We start from the raw sequence: 24,121 nt of genomic DNA on the forward strand, positions 1-24,121 counted from the left end.
ACAGTACTTTATACTTTGTGTGTTTGTGTGGGTGCAAACTGTTGAAATCTTTACTCGGTATAGAGTTGATCTTCTGTATATAAAGATAATTAAAAATGAATCTTAATGAAGAATGTGATGGGGAGCTAGTAGGAGATGGGATGGTTTGGTGGTGGGAGGGTGGGTATGGGGGGAAGAACAACTATAGTCCAAAATTTGTACTTTTGAAATTTGTACTTATTAAATAAAAGTTTTCTATTTTTTTTATTAAGATTTATTTTAGTTATTTGAAAGACAGAGTTACAGAAAGAGGTAGAGACAAAGAGAGAGAGGTCTTCCATCTGCTGGTTCATTCCCCAGATGGTTGCAACAGCTGGAGCTGCGACGATCCAAAGCCAGGAGCCAGGAGCTTCTTCCAGGTCTCTCACGCAGGTGCAGGGGCCCAAGCACTTGGGTCATCTTCTAGTGCTTTCCCAGGCCATAGCAGAGAGCTCAATCGGAAGAGGAGCAGCTGGGACTTGAACTGGTGCTCATATGGGATGCGGTGCTTCAGGCCAGGGCTTTAACCTGCTGTGCCACAGCACCGGCTCCCCTCAAATTAATGTTTTACAAAGTTCTTGATTATGATAATTATTGGGGTTATATAGAACTATGTATATATTACAAATATTACAAAAAAACCAACTAGCTAATTAGATACAGAATAAACACATGTGTAACAACATTTAGGTTTGAAGATTCTAAGGGGCCAGTGCTGTGGCATAGTGGGTAAACCTGCCACCTGCAGTACTGGCATCCCAAATGGGCTCTGGTTCGAGATCTGGCTTGCTCCACTTCTTTAAAAGATACACACATCTTAAGTGCATAGCTCTGTGATTTTTACATATAGATATGCTCAAGAAACTACTACCCAAACAAGGCTCACTTCATAATGGGAGTATATTAGGAGTAGACAAATTGTCTTAATGGTGAAGCATAATTTATTTTGTAAAGATATGCTTATTAGAAATGGGGAAGAGAGTACATCTGAGTATTAAGGTTACTTAATGACTGTAGAGAGACAATTAGTGTCATCAGGACCTATTGCTTCCCTGTGATTAGACTCACATGACCAGTGATGTTTGACTTCCCGTTGCATCAAAAGTTTTCTATTAAAAAAGGTGTATATTTTGAGGCATTACAGATATGCAGTTTATACATAGAGCTATTCACTTTGCCCAGTGTCATTTATTGAATAGGATTTCCTTTCTCTAATGTTCTTGGTACCTTTGTAAAAAAAAAAAAAAATCAGTTGCTTGTGTGTACATAGATTAATTTCTGAGTTCTATATTCATTTCCATTAGGCTAGTGTCTGTTTATGTGCTGATAACTGTGATGTTTTTCTTACTATAGCTTTGTATGGTTTTTCCCTCCAGCTTTCTTATTTTTGCTCAAGATGGCTTTGGCTATTTGAAGTCTTTTGTAAGTTTGTTCATACAAATTTTAGGAGTGTTTTTCTACTTCTGCGAAGAATTTCATTGGTGTTATAATAAGAATTGCAGTAGATCTGTAGATTACCAATATGAATTCTAATTTATGAACATGGGATGTCTTCATTTTTTTATGTTCTCGTCAATTTCTTTTTTAAAGATTTTTTTTTTTTTGACAGGTAGGGTGGACAGTGAGAGAGAGAGAGACAGAGAGAAAGGTCTTCCTTTTGCCGTTGGTTCACCCTCCAATGGCTGCCGCGGCCAGCGCGCTGCGGCCGGCACATCGCGCTGGTCCGAAGCCAGGAGCCAGGTGCTTCTCCTGGTCTCCCATGGGGTGCAGGGCCCAAGCACTTGGGCCATCCTCCACTGCACTCCCGGGCCATAGCAGAGGGCTGGCCTGGAAGAGGGGCAACTGGGACAGAATCCGGCGCCCTGACCGGGACTAGAACCTGGTATGCCGGCGCCGCAAGGTGGAGGATTAGCCTATTGAGCAGTGGCGCCGGCCAGATTTGTTTTTAAAAGAGATTTGTTTGTTTATTTCAAAGGCAGAGTTACAGAGAGGCAGGGGCAGAGAGACAGGGGGGTCTTCCATCCGATGGTTCACTACCCAGATGGCCACAATGGCTGAGGCTGGGCCAGTCCAAAGCCGGGAGCCAGGAGCTTCTTCCTGGTCTCCCATGCTGGTGCGGGGACCCTGGGGCTTGGGCCATGCTTTCCCAGATAGAGATCTAGTGGTGACCTGGATTGGAAGAGGAGTGGCTGGGACTGGAGCCGGTGCCCATTTGGGATGCCAGCACTGCAGGCAGAGGCTTCGCCAACTATGCCACAGAGTCAGCCCCTTCAATTTCTTTACCAATGTTTTGCAATCTTTATTGTGTAAATCATTTATTTTGTTGATTAAATTTATTCAGAATTTTTTTTTTTGCCCGGCTAGTATGAATGAGATTGCTTTCCCAATTTCTCTATTGCAAAGAGCAATTTCATTATTTGTGTATAAAAATAATGAGTTTTGGGGCCGGCGCTGTGGTATAGCGGGTAAGGCTGCTTCCTGTGGTGCCAGTGTCCCATATGGGTGCTGGTTTGGGTCCTGGGGGCTCCATTTCCGATCCAGCTCTCTGCTATGGCCTGGGAGAGCAGTGGAGAATGGCCCAGGTCCTTGGGAGACTTGGGGGCAGCCATTGCGGCCGTTTGGGGAGTGGGCCAGTGGATGGGCCCACTCTCTCTCTATCTCTGTCTCTGCCTCTCCTTCTCTGTGTAACTGACTTTCGAATAAATAAATAAATCTTTAAAAAAAATAGTGAGTTTTATATGTTGATTTTGTATCCTGTAATCTTAATAAATTCACTTAACAGGTTTTTATTTTATTTTTTGTGGGAATCTGTGGGTTTTTCTATACTTATAATAAAATTGTGTCATCTGCAAAAAAAGAAAAAAAAAAACAGGATCAGGGCAAAGGACTTGAACTGGCCTTTTTTTTTTTTTTTTTTTAGATTTACTTATCTGAAAGAGTTACAGAGAGAGAGAGAGAGATCTTCCATGCACTGGTTCACTCCAAAAATGGCTGCAACCCGCAGAGCTGGGCCAGGCTGAAGCCAGAGCTTCTTTGGGTGGCAGGGGCCCAAGGGCTTATGCCATCTTCTGATGCCCTCCCAGGCACATTATCAGGGATATGGATCAGGGGTTAAGCAGCCAGGACTTGAACCAGCATCCATATGGGATGTTGGTGCTGCAGGCAGTGGTTTTACCTGCTATGCTATAGTGCCCACCCCTCAAAAGAGTAAATTCAAATGGCCAACAGTTGAAAAAATGCTCATGATCACTAGCCATCAGGGAAATGCAAATCAAAACCACAATGAAGTTTCACCTCACCCCAGTTAGAATGGCTCTCAGGCAGAAATCAACAATCAATAAATGCTGGCAAGAATGTGGGGAAAAAGGTACCCTAATCCACTGTTAGTGGGAATGCAAAGAATGTTGGTGCAGGGTCCGGGCAGTGTGGCACAGTGGGTTAATACCCTGGCCTGAAACGCCGGCTCAAGTTCGAGTCCTAGTTGCTCCACTTATGATCCAGCTCTCTGCTGTGGCCTGGGAACCCAGTAGAAGATGGTCCAAGTCCTTGAGCTCCTGCACCCATGTGGGAGACCTGGAATAAGCTCCTGGTTCCTGGCTTTGGATCCGCACAGCTCTGGCCGTTGTCGCCGATTGGGGAATGAACCATCAGATGGAAGACCTCTCTCTACCTCTCCTCTCTTTGTATAACTCTGACTTTCAAATAAATAAATCAATCTTTAAAAAAAAAAAAACTGAAGAATGTTGGTGTAGCTATTATGAAAGACAGTATGGAGATACCTCAGAAATCTGAAAACAGATCTACCAAATGGCCCAGCAATCCCACTCCGGGGAATTTACTTAAACAAAATGAAATCAGCATATGAGAGAATTATCTGTACTCTCATGTTCACTGCAGCTCAATTCACAAAAGCTAAGATATGGAATCAACTCAGATGTCCATCAAGTGATAACTGGATAAAGAAATTATGGAGTATGTACACTTTGGAATACTACTCAACAATTAAAAAATAAATGAAATCCTGTATCTTGCAACAAAATGGATGCAACTGGAAATCATTAAACTTAGTGAAATAAGCCAGTCCCAAAAAGACAGTTACCATATGTTTCCCCTAATCTGTGGTAACTAATATAGGTACCTAAAATGTAATGTATAAGAGTGAAATTGACATTTTATGATGGTTTACAGCCCATGCGTCTACTGTTGAGGAACGATGTTTTTTTCTTCATACTATTTGTTGAACTCTACTTAGTGTAGGATTAATCTTATGAGTATAAAGTAAACTGAAAATATATTTTTGTAAAAATTAAGAGTGGGAATAGGAGACAGAGGAGGAAGAAGGGTGGGAGCATGGGTGGGAGAGAGAGTAGGGTTGGAAGTTTTATATGTTCCTAAATGTATATATATGAATACATGAAATTTGTATGTCTTAAATAAAATTTTAAAAAAGGCTCAGATTTAGTTAATCCAAAGAAACAACTAATAAGTAATAATAAGAAACAACTAACAAGATCAAGTTCAACTCCAAAGTCTTTGTTCATCCCATAATGATATGCTATTTCTACTAACTCATACTTGTCGCTCCCCGTCTTTGTGGAGGAACGACACAGGACCCTGCGCTGTTCTTTTGTCTGCTCGGCCCTTCCCGGGTTTGCTGCTGGTTCTTCCCGGGTTGGCTACCATCCCTTCCACCTCCGTGGAAGGGCGGTTCCCCCTGCCACATTCCCCACTTCCGCGGGGGAGCGGCATACCGCCAGCCGGCTCTCTCGGGGGCTGCACAGGTGTTCCCCTTAGATGTTCCCCTTAGATGTTCCTGGTGCATATTGTCTCTCTCCTCCTTTATAGTCCTTTTCCACCAATCCGTGCTCTGCTACCCACACGCCGAGTATGCTGCTCTCCTCCAATCAGGAGCAGGTCCTGCAGTTTATTGGCTGAACTGGAGGCAGCTGTGTAGAAGCTGTTTCTCCCTTCTCAGCGCCATATTGTGGGAGAGCAGATGCATAGAATAAGTCTTAATTCCAGTAACTCAGTCCAGTCCGGGTTGCTCCCCACAATACTTTGTCTAATATGTTAGTATTTGGATATTTTACCACTTTTCTCAATCAGGTTTTCATAGAATAAAATTATAAAAACTACACATTGCTAAAAATCAGGATCATGAACCTGGGAACCAACCCCTGCTTAGTTTGAGAGGCCATATTACCTGTGGAAGTGAAAAGTCAGTGAAAGGAGCCCTGGAGACAATGATAGTTCATGCCTGCTATCTTCTAATTAAACTTATTTCAGAAATAGTTGGAAGGGAAGAAGGAAAGTTGCATGGTCAGCATTGTGATGGTGAAAATAAAGGTTACTGAAGGATGAATTGGCCTGTTTGTGTAATAAACATACCTTAGGCAATACAGAGGTGGGGAAGACATAGTAATTTTTGTTTTTTAAGATTTATTTATTGGAGGGGCTGGCAATGTGGTACAGTAAGTTAAAGCCCTGGCCTGTGGCGCCGGCATCCCATATGGCACTGGTTCTAGTCCTGGCTGCTCCTCTTCCAATTCAGCTCTCTGCTATGGCCTGGGAAAGCAAAGAAGATGGCCCAAGTGCTTGGGCCCCTGCACCTGCATGGGAGAAGCACCTGGCACCTGGCTTCAGATTGGTGCAGCTCCTGCCGTTGCGGCCATTTGGGGAGTGATCCAACGGAAGGAAGACCTTTCTCTCTGTCTCTCCCTCTCACTGTCTGTAACTCTACCTCTCAAATAAATAAATAAAATCTTTTTTACAAAAAGATTTATCTGTTGGAGCCGATGCTGTGTCATAGCAGGTATAACAGCTGCCGGCAGTTCCCACATCCCATATGGGCACCGGTTTGAATCCCGGCTGTTCTACTTCTGATCCAGCTCTCCGTGGTAGCTGAGGAAAGCAGTAGAGGATGGCCCAGGTCCTTGGACCCCTGCACCCATGTGGGAGACCTGGAAGAAGCTCCTGGCTCCTGACTTAGGACCGGCCATTTGGGGAATGAACCAGCACTTGGAAGACCTCTCTTTTTCTCTCTGCCTCTGCCTCTTGGTAACTCTTTCAAGTAAATAAATAAATCTTTAAATCAGAGAGAAAGAGAGGTCTTTGATCTGCTCTTCAAATGGCCACAATACCCGGAGCTGGGTCAATGAGAAGTCTGGAGCCAGGAGCTTCTTCTAGGTCTTCCACACAGGTGCAAGGGCCCAAGGACCTGGGCCATCCTCTGCTGCTTTCCTCGACTACCACAGGCGCATTAGTAGGGAGCTGCTTTCCCAGGCGCATTAGCAAGGAGCCGGATTGGAAGTGGCACAGCCAGGACTCGAACAGCACCCATATGGGATGCTGGCACTGGAAGAGGTGACTTTACCCACTACACCACAGCACTGGTCCCAACAGTTCTAAAAGCTGTCCAGTCGAACCACCTTGGAATACAAAGTTCTCCCTGACTTCTGAGCCCCCTTTCCCTTCTCTGTTTTCCTCCTCCTATGACCCAGTAAATCTAGGCCATAGTAACAAACCAAATTACATTTGCTGTTTGGAAGCTTTGTTTTTTGTTTGTTTGTTTTTATTTTTTAATTTTTTTTACTTTTGACAGGCAGAGTGGACAGTAGGAGAGAGAGAGAAAGGTCTTCCCTTTACCGTTGGTTCACCCTCCAATGGCCACTGAGGCCGGCGCACCGTGCTGATCCGAAGCCAGGAAGCCAGGTGCTTCTCCTGGTCTCCCATGTGGATGCAGGGCCCAAGGACTTGGGCCATCCTCCACTGCACTCCCGGGCCACAGCAGAGAGCTGGCCTGGAAGAGGGGCAACCAGGACAGAATCCGGCGCCCTGACTGGGACTAGAACCCGGTGTGCGGTGCCGCAAGGTGGAGGATTAGCCTAGTGAGCCGTGGCGCTGGCTGAGGCTTTGTTTTATCACAGCCAAAATATTCTTAGTATCTTAGGGACAAAATGTTTTATCTTGTCATATATTTAGTAGGTCTTCATAAATATTTACTGTTTGATAAGAGACAAAACTGAAGTAGTATGTTATGACGTTTAACATAAATTTGCTCTTATACAGTCGCTGTAAAACCAGTCTTCTCTTTATATTGCTAGAGAAGGAATTTATGCATTTGATAAGAGATTAGATTAGGTGTTCTCTATTAACCCTCTGTACTAGTATTCTATCATCTAGATTTAAGAAAAAAATTTACCCTTATATGAGAAAATTTTTTTGTGTATTTAAAATGTTTATGTTCTCACTAGTGTGAGAAAAAAAAACAATTATCTATTTATAATTATTGACTCTCTCCAAGTTAGTCTCCCATAGATTAGCTACACCTCTATCATTAAACTGTCAGAGCCTCAAAAGCCTTTTTCACTTGATTGATTTATAGATGATAAAAAAGATTAAGAAATTGCATTTTGTTTTTTTAAACTCTATTAAAATAATTTAAAATTTACTATTACTATTACTATTACTGGAAAGTCTAAGCCTCGGATGGAGGAGATGCCTTTTAGATTAACTCTTCCCAAAGTTTCATCTTGTGTTTTCTTTTTCTTTTAAGATTGATTTATTTGAAAGAGTAACATGCAGAGAGAGCTCTTCCATTTATCTTCTGATTCAGTCCCAGATGGCTGTAATGGTCACAGCTGAGCCAGGCTGAAGCCAGGCACCAGGAGTTTCATCCAGGTCTCCAGTGTGGGTGGCAGAGGCCCAAACACTTGGGCCATCTTCCACTGCTTTTTGCAGGCCATTAACAGGGAGCTGGATCAGAAGTGGAACATCTAGGACACGAACCAGTGCCCGTATGGGATTCTGGCATTGCAGGCAGCATCTTTACCTACTATGCCACAATACCAGCCCCTCATCCTGTGTTGTCTTAAAATTGCCTTTTGTTTGCTTGTGTTGTATAATATACATATCATGCTTGTATTTGCATGCAGAAGCATTATACCATCCTGTTAGGAAACAGTTTGATACTATGAATCAGTAGTCGTTAAGAGTTTCTGCACTTTTACCTAATACACAGAATTTTTTTCTAAGAATTTACTCTAAGATATTTGTCCTAATAATATTTATAAGCTAGAAAGAAAATTCTAACTTATAGAAAAAATAGATATGATTTATAGGCATATTTACAGAGAGGCAGAGTTACAGAGGCAGAGGCAGGGAGAGAGAGGCCTTCCATCTGCTACTTCACTCCCCAAATGATCAGCTGGAGCTGGACTGATCCAAAGCCAAGAGCCTAGAGCTTCTTGCAGGTCTCCCATGCAGGTACAAGAGCCCAAAGACCTGGGCCATCTTTTGCTGCTTTTCTAAACCCGTTAGCAGGGAGTTAGCAGTGGAGCAGCCAGGACTCAAACTGGTATCCATGTGGGATGCCAGCACTGCAGGTGGCAGCTTTACCTGTAAGCCACAGTGCAGACCCCTTTAACTATTTCAATTACTAGCTTATTACTATTACTCAAAAATCTAAAAAAAAAAAAAAAGTATGTCTACCCAGCTAATGATTACCACAAGATAACAAAATAAATTTGAAGAAAACACTAATAAGAAATGTGATTAACATTATATTAGAAGTTTGAGATTACATACAGTTTTTCTTTATGTGAGCTGTTTTACTTATCTTTATTTCATGATTGACTAGTAACTTCACGTTAACCGGAATCCAAAAGGCATAAAAAGGTATATAGTGAAAAGTCTCCTTATTACCCTTACTCTAAGTTATCATTCCCACAGACAATATTTTGAGTTTCTTATTTATCCATGTTTTCTCAGTTTGATGGTACAGATTATTTATCCCCTTTCTTTTTCTACTCATGCTAGATTTTAAAGATAATCCATTATCAGTTTATAAAGAGCTCTCTATTTTATGGCTACATAGTTCTCTTTAAATTTCATTAAAGTAGTATTATTTTATTCAAATAGGCTCTACTGATGGACATTTGGATTAGGTCTAATATTTTGTCATTACAAACCTGCAGTAATTAACTGTGTACATAGTTGATTTTCACATGAAAATAAATTAAAACCTGGATATAGAATTGCTGAGGGGAAAGAATGTGTGCAATTATCTTTACTAATCTAACAAGTAAAGAATGCTTTCTTAATATAGCTTTAATTGGGTATTAGCTCATTATGAGTTATTTTCAGTAACCTTTCATATACCTATGAGTCATTACTGTTTCTTTTTCTGGGAGCTTTTTGTCTTATTTATTGATGTTTAATTTTTGGTTTATAAGAGTTCTTTATGTTTAGGAAATTAGCCTTTTTATATGTGACTTGAAATTCAAAATTTTTATCCATTTGTCATATATCTTTTGGCCAGGTTATGATACTTTTTTATTAAGTAGAAAAAGTCAAAATCATCTACCTTTGAAGGAGTTATAGAGAAAAAAGCAGAGTCAGAGAGAGAGATCTTCTATCTCCTGGTTCACTCCCCAGATGGCCACAAATGACTGAAGCTGGACCAAGCCAAAACCAGAAGCCAGGAGCTTCTTCCAGGTCTCATGTGGGTGGCAGGTACCCATGGACTTAGGCCATCTTATGCTGCTTTCCCATCTTATGCATTAGCAAGGAGCAATATTGGAAGTAGAGTAGTCAAGACTCCAGCCGTTGACCATATGGGATGATGGTGCTGCAGGCCATGGCTTAACCCACTGTGCCACAGCACTGGCCCCATAAATAAATCTTAAAAAAAAAAAAAACACAACAATTAAAAAACAAACAAACAAACAAGATATGGGCCTCACTCCAGATCTACTGAATCAGAATCTTAGGATGGGGCTAAGGAACTTGCCTTTTCTTTTCTTTAAGATTTATCTATTTATTAGAAAGGCAGAGGTAGAAAGAGAGAGGAGTGACAGGAGAGATCTTCCATCCACTGGTGCCCTTATGGCGGGAGCTGCAGGCCGTGGCTTTAGCCCTCTGTGCTCCAGCACCAGCCCTAGAATTTGCCTTTTAATGAAACTTTCTAGGTGATTCGTAGGTCACCATAGATTGAGGATCACTGCCCTTTTAGTCAGACTCCCCCAGCTTACTCATTTGCCCTGTTTCTCTAACTCAGTTTGAACCAAAGAAATCAAACTACTTCTAGCAATCAAAGCCATCCTCAAATGACAAAAGGGGCCGGTTAATCCTCTACTTGCAGCCCCAGTATCCCATATGGGCGCGATTCGAGATCCAGCTGCTCCTCTTCCAATCCAGCTCTCTGCTGTGGCCTGGGAAAGCAGTGGAGGATGGCCCAAGTCCTTGGGCCTCAGCACCCGCATGGGAGACCCAGAAGAAGCTTCTGGCTCCTGGCTCCTGGCTCCTGGCTCCTGGCTTCAGATCGGCCAATTGGGGAGTGAACCAATGGAAGGAAGACCTTTCTCTCTGTCTCTTCCTCTCACTGTCTGTAACTCTACCTTTCAAAACAGCACTCTTTGACTGGCATGATTGTGGTATACTTGACAGAGCTAGTGACTTGATAAGTGTTACTTCATGTGTTAAAGGGCTTTGATTTTATTTTCCTATTAAAGGGAAAGGAGAATTCCATTTTAGCTGGGTATATATTTGATGTAAGGTTCTTTTTCTGTCTTAACATTCTTATTTTTCTATCGATTTACATAAATTTCACTGAACACACCCTGAACACATGAATGTGTAAATGATGAGGCTTATTACTATAGCAGAAACTCCTTGTTTGGCCTGTTTTACACGCTTAAACAGACATGGCTTCAAAAGAAGTAATGGAATGTAAGCAGTTGCAGCTAAGGAAATGCTTAGCTGAGCAATATTAGAGAAATCCTTTGTATGGTTAAACATTTCTTTTTTTCTGCACAGTAATCTCTCATTTTGGAGAAGTGATTCATACATTATCAGAAAGTTGTGGTTCAGGGGGAAAGAGTCAGAAATTTTAATAACAATTCTTAATTTTAAATTAACATTGTTAGGAGCTGGCATTTGACCTAGAGGTTAAGACTTGAGCCCAGACACTCTGATATAGATATAGACATTTGGGGAGTAAGCCATCAATGGGAGCTTTCTCTCTCTCACTCTCACTCTCATTCTGTCTTCTTGCCTCCCAAATAAATGATGTTAACATTATTGGCATCATTATCTCATGAGGTTGCCTGTACTCCCTCCTTAGTATGTACTTTCCCTTTGTCTCTAATTAGACCTTGCTTTCCTGCTCACCTTATAAAAAATTAATTACCATAAATGTATCAAAAATGACTTCAATGTTATATCCACATTTAAATGTTTAAAATTGTGTAATATTGCATAACTGTAGCATCTGTAATTGTATTTCCTTATTTTCCAAGTATTAATACCTGCCCTTTCATTTCTAAGTGAAAATAAAACCCGTGATTTATTTTTTTAGTCAGCAATTCCTTGATGCTATTATCTTTTTTTTTTTTTTTTGGACAGGCAGAGTGGACAGTGAGAGAGAGAGAGACAGAGAGAAAGGTCTTCCTTTGCCGTTGGTTCACCCTCCAATGGCTGCAGTGGCCAGCGCGCTGCAGCCGGCACACTGCGCTGATCCGATGGCAGGAGCCAGGTACTTATCCTGGTTTCCCATGGGGTACAGGGCCCAAGGACTTGGGCCATCCTCCACTGCACTCCCGGGCCACAGCAGAGAGCTGGCCTGGAAGAGGGGTAACCGGGACAGAATCCGGCGCCCTGACCGGGACTAGAACCCGGTGTGCCGGCGCCGCAAGGTAGAGGATTAGCCTAGTGAGCCGTGGCGCCAGCTCTGATGCTATATCTTACTGTGCAACAAAACTCAGTGTTAGCCTGTTAGGTATAAACTATTACTTTAATCCTGAAAGTAATGATGATAAAAATGTCAAATGCCATTATGCATGGAATTATAGTAAAATAGCTTTTGATTTTTAAGGACCTGCTGTATTCTTAAATAATCAGTGTTTATGATCTCCATTTTTTATATATTTTAAAGATTTATTTTATTTATTTGGAAGAGTTACAGAGAGAGGTACAGACAGAGAGAGAGGTCTTCCATCCTCTGGTTCACTCCCCAGATGGCCGCAATGGCCGGAGCTGTGCCGATCTGAAGCCAGGAGCCAGGAGCTTCTTCCGGGTCTCCCACATGAGTGCAGGGGCCCAAGCACTTGGGCCATCTTCCACTGCTTTCCCAGGCCATAGCAGAGAGCTGGATCGGAAGAGGAGCAGCCAGATCTTGAACCGCGCCCATATGTTAATGCCAGTGCTTCAGGCCGGGGCTTTAACCCACTGCACCACAGTGTCAGCCCCTCCATTTTATATTAAATTAACCTCCTTTTATAGTACCTGTGCAATAATTGTGGAATTTACTTTATATTTGAGTACAATTTAGTAAAAGCCAGTGACTTACAAAATTATGCCTTTGATTGAAAGATACTAAACTGTATCCTTTTTTTATTAAAATATTTACTTTTCCCCATATCTGATTTATTAGTAATAATAGATCCCTGCCTCAGAGTCTGAAAATTTTATTAATGAATGACTTATATAGGCTAGCCATCAGATTGTGTTTTCCTCTCCAAAAACAGAGCCATTTCCTTTTGCCACAGAATGGTCATCATTGTTTCTCCCGTTGGGTTTAAGATCGCAGGAATCCATGTATGGTAGAAACCATTTGTTCCTTCGTGATATCTGACTCTAATAAACACAGTGTGCAGCTGGGTTAACAATTCTGGCCCTGCTACTAGACACATCAGCACATATTTATCTGCCCAAAAAGAAGAAAATAAAATTATAAGAACCATACTTTTTCTCTTAAAATGACTTGTTTTTCCCATCTTTGTTTTTCTTCTAATGTTCTGAGCTGAATTTTTTTCTGTAGGTAGTGTGTTGTAGATAACTTTGTGCTGTAAATAAAATTGAGAAGGAGAAGCAGAGCCTCCTAGCTTTGAGAAAGATTGAATGTCAGTGCTGTGAAGTGCTACCTCAAGTACTTCTTAATTATATTGGAAGAACTGGACAGTAGGAATTTTGTAATTTGGTAATGAGCATTGACTGTACAGACTCTCAGTGATTGCAGTTTGAAAATCTCAGACATGAATCAGAATTTAGGAAGATGAATCAGAGTAATTAAAAATGTTTAAGGTTGTATTTATTTGAAAGGCAGAGCAAGAGAGAGAGAGAGAGAGAGAGAAAACACTGGATCCTCTATCCATTGGTTTACTCCCAAGTTGCCTTCAACAGCTGGGGTTGGGCCAGGTAAAAGCCAGGAGCCAGGAACTCCGTCTGGATCTTCCACAGGGGTGGCAGGGACTCAAGCACTTGAGCCATCATCTGCTGTCTCCTAGGGTAGGCAATAGTAGAAAACTGGATGTGAAGTAGAGATGGGACTCAAACCCAGGCACTCTGATATGGGATGTAGGTGTCCCAAGCAGTAGCTTAAATATAGTACTACTATGCTGCCCAGATTAATTAAAATATTAACAGTCTCTGTTTGATTAGAATTAACGCTACTAGAGAAAGTAGGCCTCAGTGTGTGATCCCTGTATATTTCGCAACTAGTTCCAAAAGTTTGGAACGATTTACCGATACTTAGAAAAAAACTGATATCTTTGTTTTTTTTTTTTTATATTAAAGTGAATGGCTATGTGCCTTTGAAGACTATACATCCCTTGAAAGTGTGTTGAATAGTTGTGAAATTTGTGTCATGTTACTTAAAGCCCATCAGATACCTACATTTTCATAATTATTTTGACTTACTCATTTTCACAAAGAGAGAATTTGGGAACTATACAGTTTCTCGCCAAAAGTGCCTTGAAATGGAACTCTTTTTTTTTTTTTTTACTTTTATTTAATGAATATAAATTTCCAAAGTACAGCTTATGGATTACAATGGCTTCCCCCCACCCCCATAACTTCCCTCCCACCCGCAACCCTCCCCTTTCCCTCTCCCTCCCCCCTTCCATTCACATGAAGATTCATTTTCAATTATCTTTATATACAGAAGATCAGTTTAGCATATATTAAGTAAAGATTTCAACAGTTTGCACCCACATAGAAACACAAAGTGAAAAATACTGTTTGAGTACTAGTTATTGCATTAAATCACAATGTATAGCACATTAAGGACAGAGATCCTACATGAGGAGTTAAGTGCACAGTGACTCCTGTTGTTGACTTAACAAATTGACACTCTTGTTTATGGCATCAGTAATCACCCTAGGCTCTTGTCATGAGTTGCCAAAGCTATGGAAGCCTTTTGAGTTCACCGACTCTGATCATATGAAATGAAACTCTTAATACCACTAAGCCTCCTTGCTCCTCCTTCCTTTCCTTCCTTCCTTCTTTTCTTCCTTCCTTTCTTGCTTTCTTCCTTCCTTTTATGGCAGGAGGGCATACTGTTTAGATAGTATTTACTCTCAGTTGTAAGGCTATTGCTGTGATGGGCTTCTAAAGTGTGATATCCATTTAATTCATTGGTATGAAAGCAACAAGGACTTATTTTCTCCTTTTTGTGGGAGATGGCATTCCAACTGTTTTTGATATCTTTAATTTTAGAGGTTGACAGTGATCAGATCAGAGTCAAGACTGATTTAAAATAGTTTGCTAAGAAGCAGAAAGAAAAATGAGATCCTAACTTTCCAAGTCCCCTGACCTAAACATCTCCATTGTTGAGTTAAAGCTATATGGGTGTGAAATTTGGTATGGAGGCTTAGGCTGCTTGAGCACCTTTTATCCCATAATAGTTGTGGAATGTGGAGATTTGAATTTTCATGGGGGCACTGATGTTTCATGGCTGACGATGGATTTCTTAAGGCCTTGTCATTTCAAATTGTCATAAGGTCTGGTTATTGCTGATCTAACTGTGTATATGAACCTGCCTCCCAGTGAACTTACTGCATGGTGCTAACTTGTCTTGACATTCTTGCTGACAGTCCTAGTGCCCCTTAACTTCTACTGTCACAGCACAGGTTTTATAGGTAATTCAGCCTAAATTTCAGAGATGAATTTCTATAGACAGAAAATATATTGTCTTTAAAAATTAAGAGGTTTGATTCTGTTTTGAATTTGGTTATCAAATGAATCTGAGAACATGACATTTTAATGCTGCTTGTCTTTTCAAATAGATTTACCTTCTAATGCATGTGACGACAGAACTTTGCTCATCAGCTAGAACATACATTTCAGAGGAGTTGTTACCTAAAATATTATCATAAGGCATAAGAAAACACACGATTTAAGTTGCCTTTCATGAACATAATTAAGAATTAATAAGCCAGTACCAGTGGCTAGTCCCCAGAATTTCCACTGTTTTGCCTTTTGTGACCTGTGTTATTAAAAGTCCATTATTTTTACAGACTTTATTAAATTGGATCTTATTAAAGCATTCTATATTTGCATTTGGTCTTTCATAATTCATTATTATTATGACATTTACTTTTTACCATCAGATCTGAAAACATATCATAAGCTACCCTTTTCTCTTGAAAGAAATGCTAATTTCAAACAGTCCTCTAATAGAAGAGAAAAGCTTTATCAGTTTTTTCATTTATTCCAGATCGTGTTAAGAATACTAATGCTAGACTCTGGTATGCTAATATCTCTGTGCTTTTTTTGGTTAAAAGCTTAGAATTATTATTTTTATCCCATACTAAGTATGAAACTAGAAGACCTCTACTACTGGAGAAAACAGTTCTGAAGTGCAGTTCTTCATTTGGAGACTTGAGAAAAGATTTCTAAATTCGATTTCTTGGGATAAGTCTTATCAAATTATCTTTGTACCACACTATCCTATTGGTCCTATTTAAGAAATTCTCTCATCTCAGAATTCATGTTTTGTTCTTATAATTTAGGATAGTTCAGCTTGCATGGTTCAGACTAAGAATCCTATGCTGTCAGCCCCAGACATCATTTAAATTGTCTTCTGCTTTTCAATATGTTAATCATTTCTATATCATTTAAGATTTAGTTGAGAACTCAATATATCAAGATTGTATAAATTAATATCGGTAAGCTGTCTAATTTTTACGTAACTAGTAAATCAGTTTCTTGTTGGTTTTTTTAGAGTGAAATAAAATTTTGAATTGTTTCCTGTTTTAGATTTCTGACGATGTGTAACAGACATTTTGGTAGTGTTGTTGCACAAACCATTCGGACCCAGAAAACAGACCAGTTTCCACTTTTCCTAATTATTATGGGAAAGCGGTCATCTAACGAAGTGTTAAATGTGATCCAAGGTAAGGTACATGTCACAAGAGAAGTAGAATCTTGAGTATTATTGTAACCTTATGATTTTTAACATCAAAGCTGACAGTATGTCTTTGTATTGGTAAATATCTTTGTGTTTTAAAAGATAAAACCTCTTGAATAAGAATGTCTTCCAAAAGTGCCATAGAAAATAAGATATGCTGCATAAAAATTCAAGAGAATAATTGTACAGTCCCTATGACATGAAATTTTCAACTCAAATGTTCAGAATTGGAAAATTCTCCAAACTAGCAACTAGGTCATAATCAGTTACCAAATATAATGTTTCTTATTTATATTGATTTATGATAGTAGTGTGTATTAATTGAAAGAAATGCTTCTGTTTAGTTATTTGGAAAACCCAGTAACCATAGCTGGAAATGGAATTGTCCACAGTGGCAATTGTTTCTCCTTATTTGTGTGATTCCATGTTTAGGATACAACCCTGAGGCATGAAGCTATCAGCTGCCTGTGAATTTAACAATAGTATCCTTTCTTGACCAAAAAAAAAAAATGAATACAGTTTTTATTTTTTGCTGTTACTAACGCACTCTGGGAAATGGTATAAAATTACCTTGTTTGTGGCAATACATAAAGTGAAAACAGTGTAACTTTATGCTATCAAGAAAAAGATTTCTTATGTTTGGGATACTGTCCTCATTTAAGTCTAATACAGAAAGGGTAATCTAAATTCCAGTGCTTTTAAAACCCAAACAAAACAGACTTGTGGTACTTTATGTTTCTCAGTAACTAAAGCGTTCAGTTCATAAGCAGTGTTAGAAAAGACCTGCTGATGCCAGCATTGTGGTGTAGTGTTTAAAGCTGCCACATGTGATACCAGCATCCCACATGGGCTCTGATATGAGTCCTGGCTGCTCCGCTTCCAATCCAGCTTCCTGCAAAAGTCCTGGGAAAACAGTGGAAGATGGCCTAATTACCTGGGCCCCTGATTCCCATGTGAAAGACCCAGAAGAAACTTCTGGCCTCGACCTGGCCCAGAACTGGCCATTGTAGCCATTTGAGGAGTGAACCAGTGGATGGAAGATCTGTCACCCTCTCTCTTTCTTCCTCTCTCTCTATAACTCTGACTTTCAAAATAAATCTTTAAAAAAAAAAAAAAAGACTTGCTGATGTAATTGATTCGCATGGGATAAATGGATAAGGAAGATAGCATAGCGTTTTATTCCTGCTTTCACTGTCAGACACAGTATTACAATAGCTAGGGATTCTCAAAGTGTGGTTTATAGACTCCAAAGATAGCCTAAACCTTTCAGGGATCTCCAAGGTCAAAATTATTCTCCAAATATAATACTGTTTTTAGAAATCTTTATTGCTGGGGCCGGTGCTGTAGCACAATGGGTTAAAGCCCTGGCCTGAAGCGCTGGCATCCCATATGGGCACCAGTTCTAGTCCCGGCTGCTCCTCTTCTGCTCCAGCTCTCTGCTGTGGCCTGGGATAGCAGTGGAGGATGGCCCAAGTGCATGGGCCCCTGCACCCATGGGAGACCAGGAGGAATCTCCTGGCTCCTGGCTTCAGATCGGCACAGCTCCGGCCGTTGCGGCCATTTGGGTAGTGAATCAGCGAATGGAAGACCTCTCTCTCTGTCTCTACCTCTCTCTGTAACTCTGTCTTTCAAATAAATAAAATAAATCTTAAAAAGAAAAAAGAAATCTTTATTGCCTTGACATTTACACTAGTCACTTAAAAGCAGTGATTCATAAAACTTTTGATACGTTAGCACAAATCAGACCATGGCACAAAATTATACTAATATCATATTTTTCACTGCCACATACATGCAGGTAAAAAGGGGAAGAAGAACAAAAGGAAAGGAAAGTCATTTAAGAATTATCCTTAGTGAAGCAATAAAAATTATTACTTTTATTAAATGTTAATCCTTTAGTTTGTGTGACACAGTGGGAGATATGGATAAAGTACTGTGTTTTATTTGAGCTGAACTATTTGTTTGTTTGTTTGTTTTTACAGAAATAATTTTTACTTGAAAATGTGACTGGGGCAGGCATTTGGTATAGCAGTTAACTCACCAACTGAAATGTGCACATCCCTTATCATTGCCTGGTTTTGATTCCCAGCTCTGCTTCCAATTCCAGCTTCCTGCTAATGTACACCTGGGAGGCAGCTTTGATGATTGAAGTGCTTAGATCCCTGCCACCCATTTGGGAGACCCAGATTGAGTTCCAGGCTCCAGACTTTGGTCTGGCTCAATCCCAGCTGTTGTGGGTCTTTGTGGAATGAACCAGAGGATAGAATATCTCCTATCTGTATGTCTACCTTCCAAATAAAGAAAGTAAAAGTAATATTAAAAATATATGATAGGCAAATTTGGTATTAGGCAGACATTTTCTCCAAAATGAACAAAGTTAATCTGTTGCTTCTGATTAAAAGAATTGATTATATTTGTCACCAATGATAAAATTTGAGTTTTCAAGCAAAAATTTGTATCCTCTGACATAAATAGACAGCTGAAATGTTTTTCTGATGACATCAGTGGTGGTATTAGCAATATAAGTTTTCGATGTCATGTAATGAAGTTTGTTAATTTCAGAAGAAATACATAAATCTATGAATGAAGATTTTCCAAATGACTGATTGGTGATATAAAATTACACATGAGTAGAAGATCCACTTGAAAAACTATTGATTTTAATATACCAACATACAGGGGCCGGCTCTGTGGTGCAGTGGATTAAAGCCCTGGCCTGAGGCGCTAGCATCCCATATGGACGCTGGTTCTAGTCCCGGCTGCTCCTCTTCCACTCCAGGTCTCTGCTATGGCCTGGGATAGCAGTGGAGGATGGGCCAAGTGCTTGGGCCCCTGCACCTACTTGGGAGAGCTGGAAGAATCTCCTGGCTCTTGGCTTCAGATCGGCACAGCTCCGGCTATTGTGGCCATCTGGGGATTGAGCCAGTGGATATAAAATAAAGCTTTAATATATATATATATATATATATATGCCAACATATAGAAAGCTCACTGATAGGATTTCAGATGCCAGATGTATCTAATTTGAAGAAACTTCTGCAAGGCCAGCACTAGGGCATAATGGGTAAAGCCACCGCCTGTGGTGTCAGCATCCCACATAGGCTCTAGTTCATGTTCTGGCTGCTCCAATTCTGTTCCAGCTCCCTCTGATGCACCTGGGAAAGTAGCAAATGATGATCCAACTGCTTGGGTCCCTGTACCCACAAGACCCAGAAGAAGCTCCTGGCTCCTGGTTTTAGACCAGCCCAGCTTCTGCTGTTGTGACCATTTGGGGAGTGAACCAGTGGATGGAAGACCTCTTTCTCTCTCTCTCTCTCTCTCTCTCTCTCTCTCTCTCTCTCTCTGTAACTGTGCTGTTCAAGTAAATAAATCTTAAAAAAAAAAAAAAGAAGAAAGGAAAAAAAGAAAATTCTGATGTTAATTTCAGTGTAGTATCAACCAAGAATAACCCCAATTATTTATTAAAATACTTCTACCTTTTCCAGTTGCATATCCATGAAGGGCAAAATTTTTTTTTTTCACAAATTGCAACCAGCAGAGCATACCTGGTGTAATATAGAAGGAGATACGAAAATAAAGTTTTTTTCTGTTAAGGCAGACATTACAAAGATTTGCAAAACTATTAACAGTGCCACTCTTCTCATAAAACTTTCTTTAAAAATATTTTTCTTAAAAATGTAATATTTATATTAATATGTAGTGGGTTTGTTATCATTACTTGTAAATGAATGATAAATGCTTTAAATACTTAAGTTTTAATTTCCAGCATAGTAACTATTGGTAGCTAAAACCCACATCAACAAAAGTTTTTTGAGTAGAAATTTTTGAGAACGCTATAAAAATCTATAATGAGTAAATTTTCCCTGAACTGCATTAACTGGTTCCTTTTCCCTGTCTTGGATCGTTAAAGACTTAAGTGTAAATTACCTATGAGTCCAATTTGACAGTGGATCCTAGTTAGAGCTGATGCATAACTGATGAGCAGTGGCTTAAGCCTGAAAATTAATGGCTGGTATGTGGTCTACTATAATAACTATAGTATTTTCCCATTGATTATTCTAGCATACTCCATAAAGTATTCATTTCCTATGCTGTAAGTTGTAGTCACTACAGTTTGCAAATGAGAAAAGGAGGTCCAGAGACTTGTCCAGTAACAAAATCTACATTGAAGGTGCTCTTGCACCTCTTGTGCCATCTGTCATATATATTAATAACTATCATTGATTGTTTTACATTATCTCTGATCCTTCTAAGAACCTTACAGAGAAGTATTATCTTCATTATTATCTTCATTTTGATAATAAGGAAACTGGTCCTTAGTGCCAATCTACTTGTTCTCTTACTCATCATCTGCTTATTAAACAAATATTTATTAAGCCCTTGTCATGAGCTAGACAATTTCTAGGTACTGGGTTATATAGCTTATAAGTAGCAGAGCTACACTTGGGGCTCTGATTCTAAAACCAATTGTTGTTTCTTAGTGTAGAGATAACATTTGTCCTTTATTTTATTTATTGAAAGAGTAATGCTGATGTGAATGCATTGAATCATTTATTAAGGACCACAGATGCTCCGTAATCTCATGTTGCCAGTGATCATAAGGAAAAATAGGGAAAGGGCCATTGGAAGATGGTGTTTGTCAAGCCCTACTTTGGAAAAGCACTAGCAAGGATGCTTGCTTTTCATTGTCCTATTCATTTATTTACTAGAGCAAGAGACCTCTTCTCAGGCCCTAAAGAAAAACTTAACTGTTTATGCCTATAGGCTTGAGAGGAGGTAATTGCCATATCTTAATATAGCCTCATGAGTATTTTTCTTGTAGGTGTATCCCAAGCAAGTAACAAGGACTTAATGCATACAGTAAATGACATGTGTGCGCTATATGTTTGTGATTGACTTGGATATGAAATAAAATAATATTAAGGAAACTTGAACATTTTTAATATGTTCATAAAGTTATGTTCATTTGAAAGCAGGTGAAAGGGGGAAATATCAATTCAACAAAGAAGAAATAAATTTTTTTGAAATTACTGTTTGACAACAGAATTTTTAGTGGTAGTAAATTAACTTTTTAAGATTTATTTATTTATTTATTTATTTGAAAGAGTTACAGAGAGAGAGAGAGGTCTTTCACAACAGCCAAAGCTGAGCTGATCTGAAGCCAGGAGACAGGAGCTTCTTCTGGATCTCCCACATAGGTGCGGGGGTCCAAGGACTTGAGCCATCTTCTACTGCTTTCTCAGGCCATAACAGAGAGCTGGATTGGTAGTGGAGCAGCAGAGTCTTGAACCGGCAGCCGTATGATGATGCCAACACTGCAGATGGCAGTATTACCTGCTGTGCCACAATGCCAGCCCCAGGAAATAAATCTAAGTAAAGGCTGTGCACTGTACTGGCAGGGAGGGCAGGCTTTTTTTTCTTTGTTTTGAGAGGTAGCGTTACAGACAGTGAGAGACAGAGAGAAAGGTCTTCCTTCCATTGGTTCACTCCCCAAATGGCCACAACGGCTGGAGCTGCACCGATCCAAAGTCAGGAGCCAGGAGCTTCTTCTGAATTTCCCACATGGGTGCAGGGACGCAAGGACTTGGGCCATCTTCTACTGCTTTCCCAGGCCATAGGAGAGAGCTGGATCAGAAGAGGAGCAGCCAGGAGTGGAACCAGTGCTCATATGGGATGCTGGCGCCACAGGCGGAGGATAACCTACTGCACCACAGCACCAGGAGGGCAGGCTTTTGAGTCAGACTCATCTGGTTTAATTCTGGCCCCATCACTTAAGCAGCTTTACCTTGGTTAGGTATACTACTTGAGCTTTCTAAGGCTCATTTTCCATCTCCTTAAAATCCAAATTATAGAACCCTCTTTGTAGAATTTTTGTACAGGTTAAATAATATAGAGTATATGTATGTATGTAGCCTGATCAATGACATATAAAACATCTGTTAGTTGTTGTTACTTATTAACTAGATTTCTTTTAGAAAGAGCTAGATGGATAAATCTTTTTTATTTTTATTTATTTGAAAGTCCATTATGAAGAGAAGAAGGGGGGATAGAGAAATTGATCTTGCATCTGCTGGTTTACTACCCTGATGGCCATAGTGTCCAGGGCTGGGCCAGGCCAAAGCCGGGAGCCAGAAGCTTCATCTAGGTCTCCTACATGGGTGACAAGGGCCTAAGGACTTGGGCCATCTTCCACTACTTTTTTCAGGCCACTAGTAGGGAGCAAGATAGGAAGTGAAACAGCCTGAACTCGAATTGGCACCCATATGGGATGCCAGTATCACAGGCAGCTGTTTTACCTGCTACACCACAGCGCTGGCCCCTGATACCTTTTCATAATTTTAAAGAACTTTTAAACCTCATGACTTAGACATTCATCTTTCTAGTTTGAAGAATCCTTCAAATCTAACTCTTTAACTGCTGGTATACTACTTTACTTTTTCATTGAACATAAAAATAATTTACATGAAAACATGAAAGTATTTTAACTAGACATTAACATACTAGTCCATAATTTTTAGACTATAGTTAGTCCTTTCAGATTACTTCTAGAATGACTCTACTTTTAAATAACTTAATCAGTTGAATTTGCATATAAAAACTTTGTCTAAAATAAGGTTTGGCCATCTTTATGTATTGTTAGGTAACACAACAGTGGATGAGTTAATGATGAGACTCATGGCTGCAATGGAGATCTTCACAGCCCAGCAACAGGAAGACATAAAGGATGAGGTAAGGACAAGGCTAAGCAGACCTTTCACAGGATTTTGATGAGTTAATTTGTCACGTGATATAGCATCTGAGGTTATACAGTTGGGTTTACCATTCTGTCTATTCTTTTCATCACCCCAAGGCTCAATAATTTGTTTAAATTTACAGGCTTTTTACACTTTTCTAGATTTGGGGTAGTGACAGGAGATCAGTTTCAGAGAAAGGAGTTCACAGGCATGTTTACAGAAGATACTACTTTCCAGGAAATGATGGCTACTATATAGGGTTTTTTTTTTTTTTTTTTTTTTTTTTTTTTTTTGACAAGCAGAGTGGACAGTGAGAAAGAAAGAGAGACAGAGAGAAAGGTCTTCCTTTTCCATTGGTTCACCCCTCAATGGCTGCTGTAGCCGGTGCGCTGCGGCCGGCACACTGCACTGATCTGAAGCCAGGAGCCAGGTGCTTCTCCTGGTCTCCCATGCGGGTGCAGGGCCCAAGCACTTGGGCCATCCTCCACTGCACTCCCAGGCCACAGCACAGAGTTGGACTGGAAGAGGAGCAACCGGGACAGAATCCGGCGCCCCGACCGGGACTATGACCCAGGGTGCCAGTGCCGCAGGCGGAGGATTAGCCTAGTGAGCCATGGCGCCGGCCTACTATATAGATTTTATCACTCACTTGTAAGATTGCCTGACACTTTTTAACTATTGAGATTGATTAACAATGAACACATTTTATATTTGGATATATATATATATTTAATGAGCATAAATTTCCAAAGTACAGCTTATGGATTGCAGTAGCTTCCTCCCCCCATAACTTCCCTCCCACCCACAACGCTCCCCTCTCCCACTCCCTCTCCCCTTCCCTTCACAGCAAGATTAATTTTCAATTATCTTTATATACAGAAGATCAATTTAGTGTATATTAAGATTTCCACATTTTGCTCCCACACAGAAACACAAAGTGTAAAATACTATTTGAGTGCTAGTTATAGCATTAATTAAACACCTAAGAGTAATTGTGTATTAATTACAGAGTTCATCCAATATAAAAATATATATATATGTGTATATATATATATAATGCAACTTCTGTATTGTTGTGGCTTCCCCCCCCAACCTCCCTCCCTCCCGTGGCCCTCCCCTCTCCCACTCCCTCTCCCATCCCGCCCTTCATCACGTTTCATTTTCAATTACCTTCATATACTGA

The 24,121-nt window shown here is 40.1% G+C and overlaps 1 protein-coding gene across 1 annotated transcript in view; it reads left to right on the plus strand.

Moving 5' to 3' along the window:
- FAF1 (Fas associated factor 1) overlaps positions 1-24,121 on the plus strand; it is a 468,145-nt gene that overhangs the window by 343,742 nt on the left and 100,282 nt on the right. The window contains exons 14-15 of the mRNA XM_051857780.3: positions 16,054-16,190; positions 22,845-22,933. Coding sequence (XP_051713740.1) covers positions 16,054-16,190; positions 22,845-22,933 — 226 coding nt within the window. The remainder of the gene's footprint in view (positions 1-16,053; positions 16,191-22,844; positions 22,934-24,121) is intronic.

This window comes from Oryctolagus cuniculus, chromosome 7 (genome assembly GCF_051225735.1).
Source record: "Oryctolagus cuniculus isolate XC-2025 breed Fujian yellow rabbit chromosome 7, ASM5122573v1, whole genome shotgun sequence".
NCBI lineage: Eukaryota > Metazoa > Chordata > Mammalia > Lagomorpha > Leporidae > Oryctolagus > Oryctolagus cuniculus.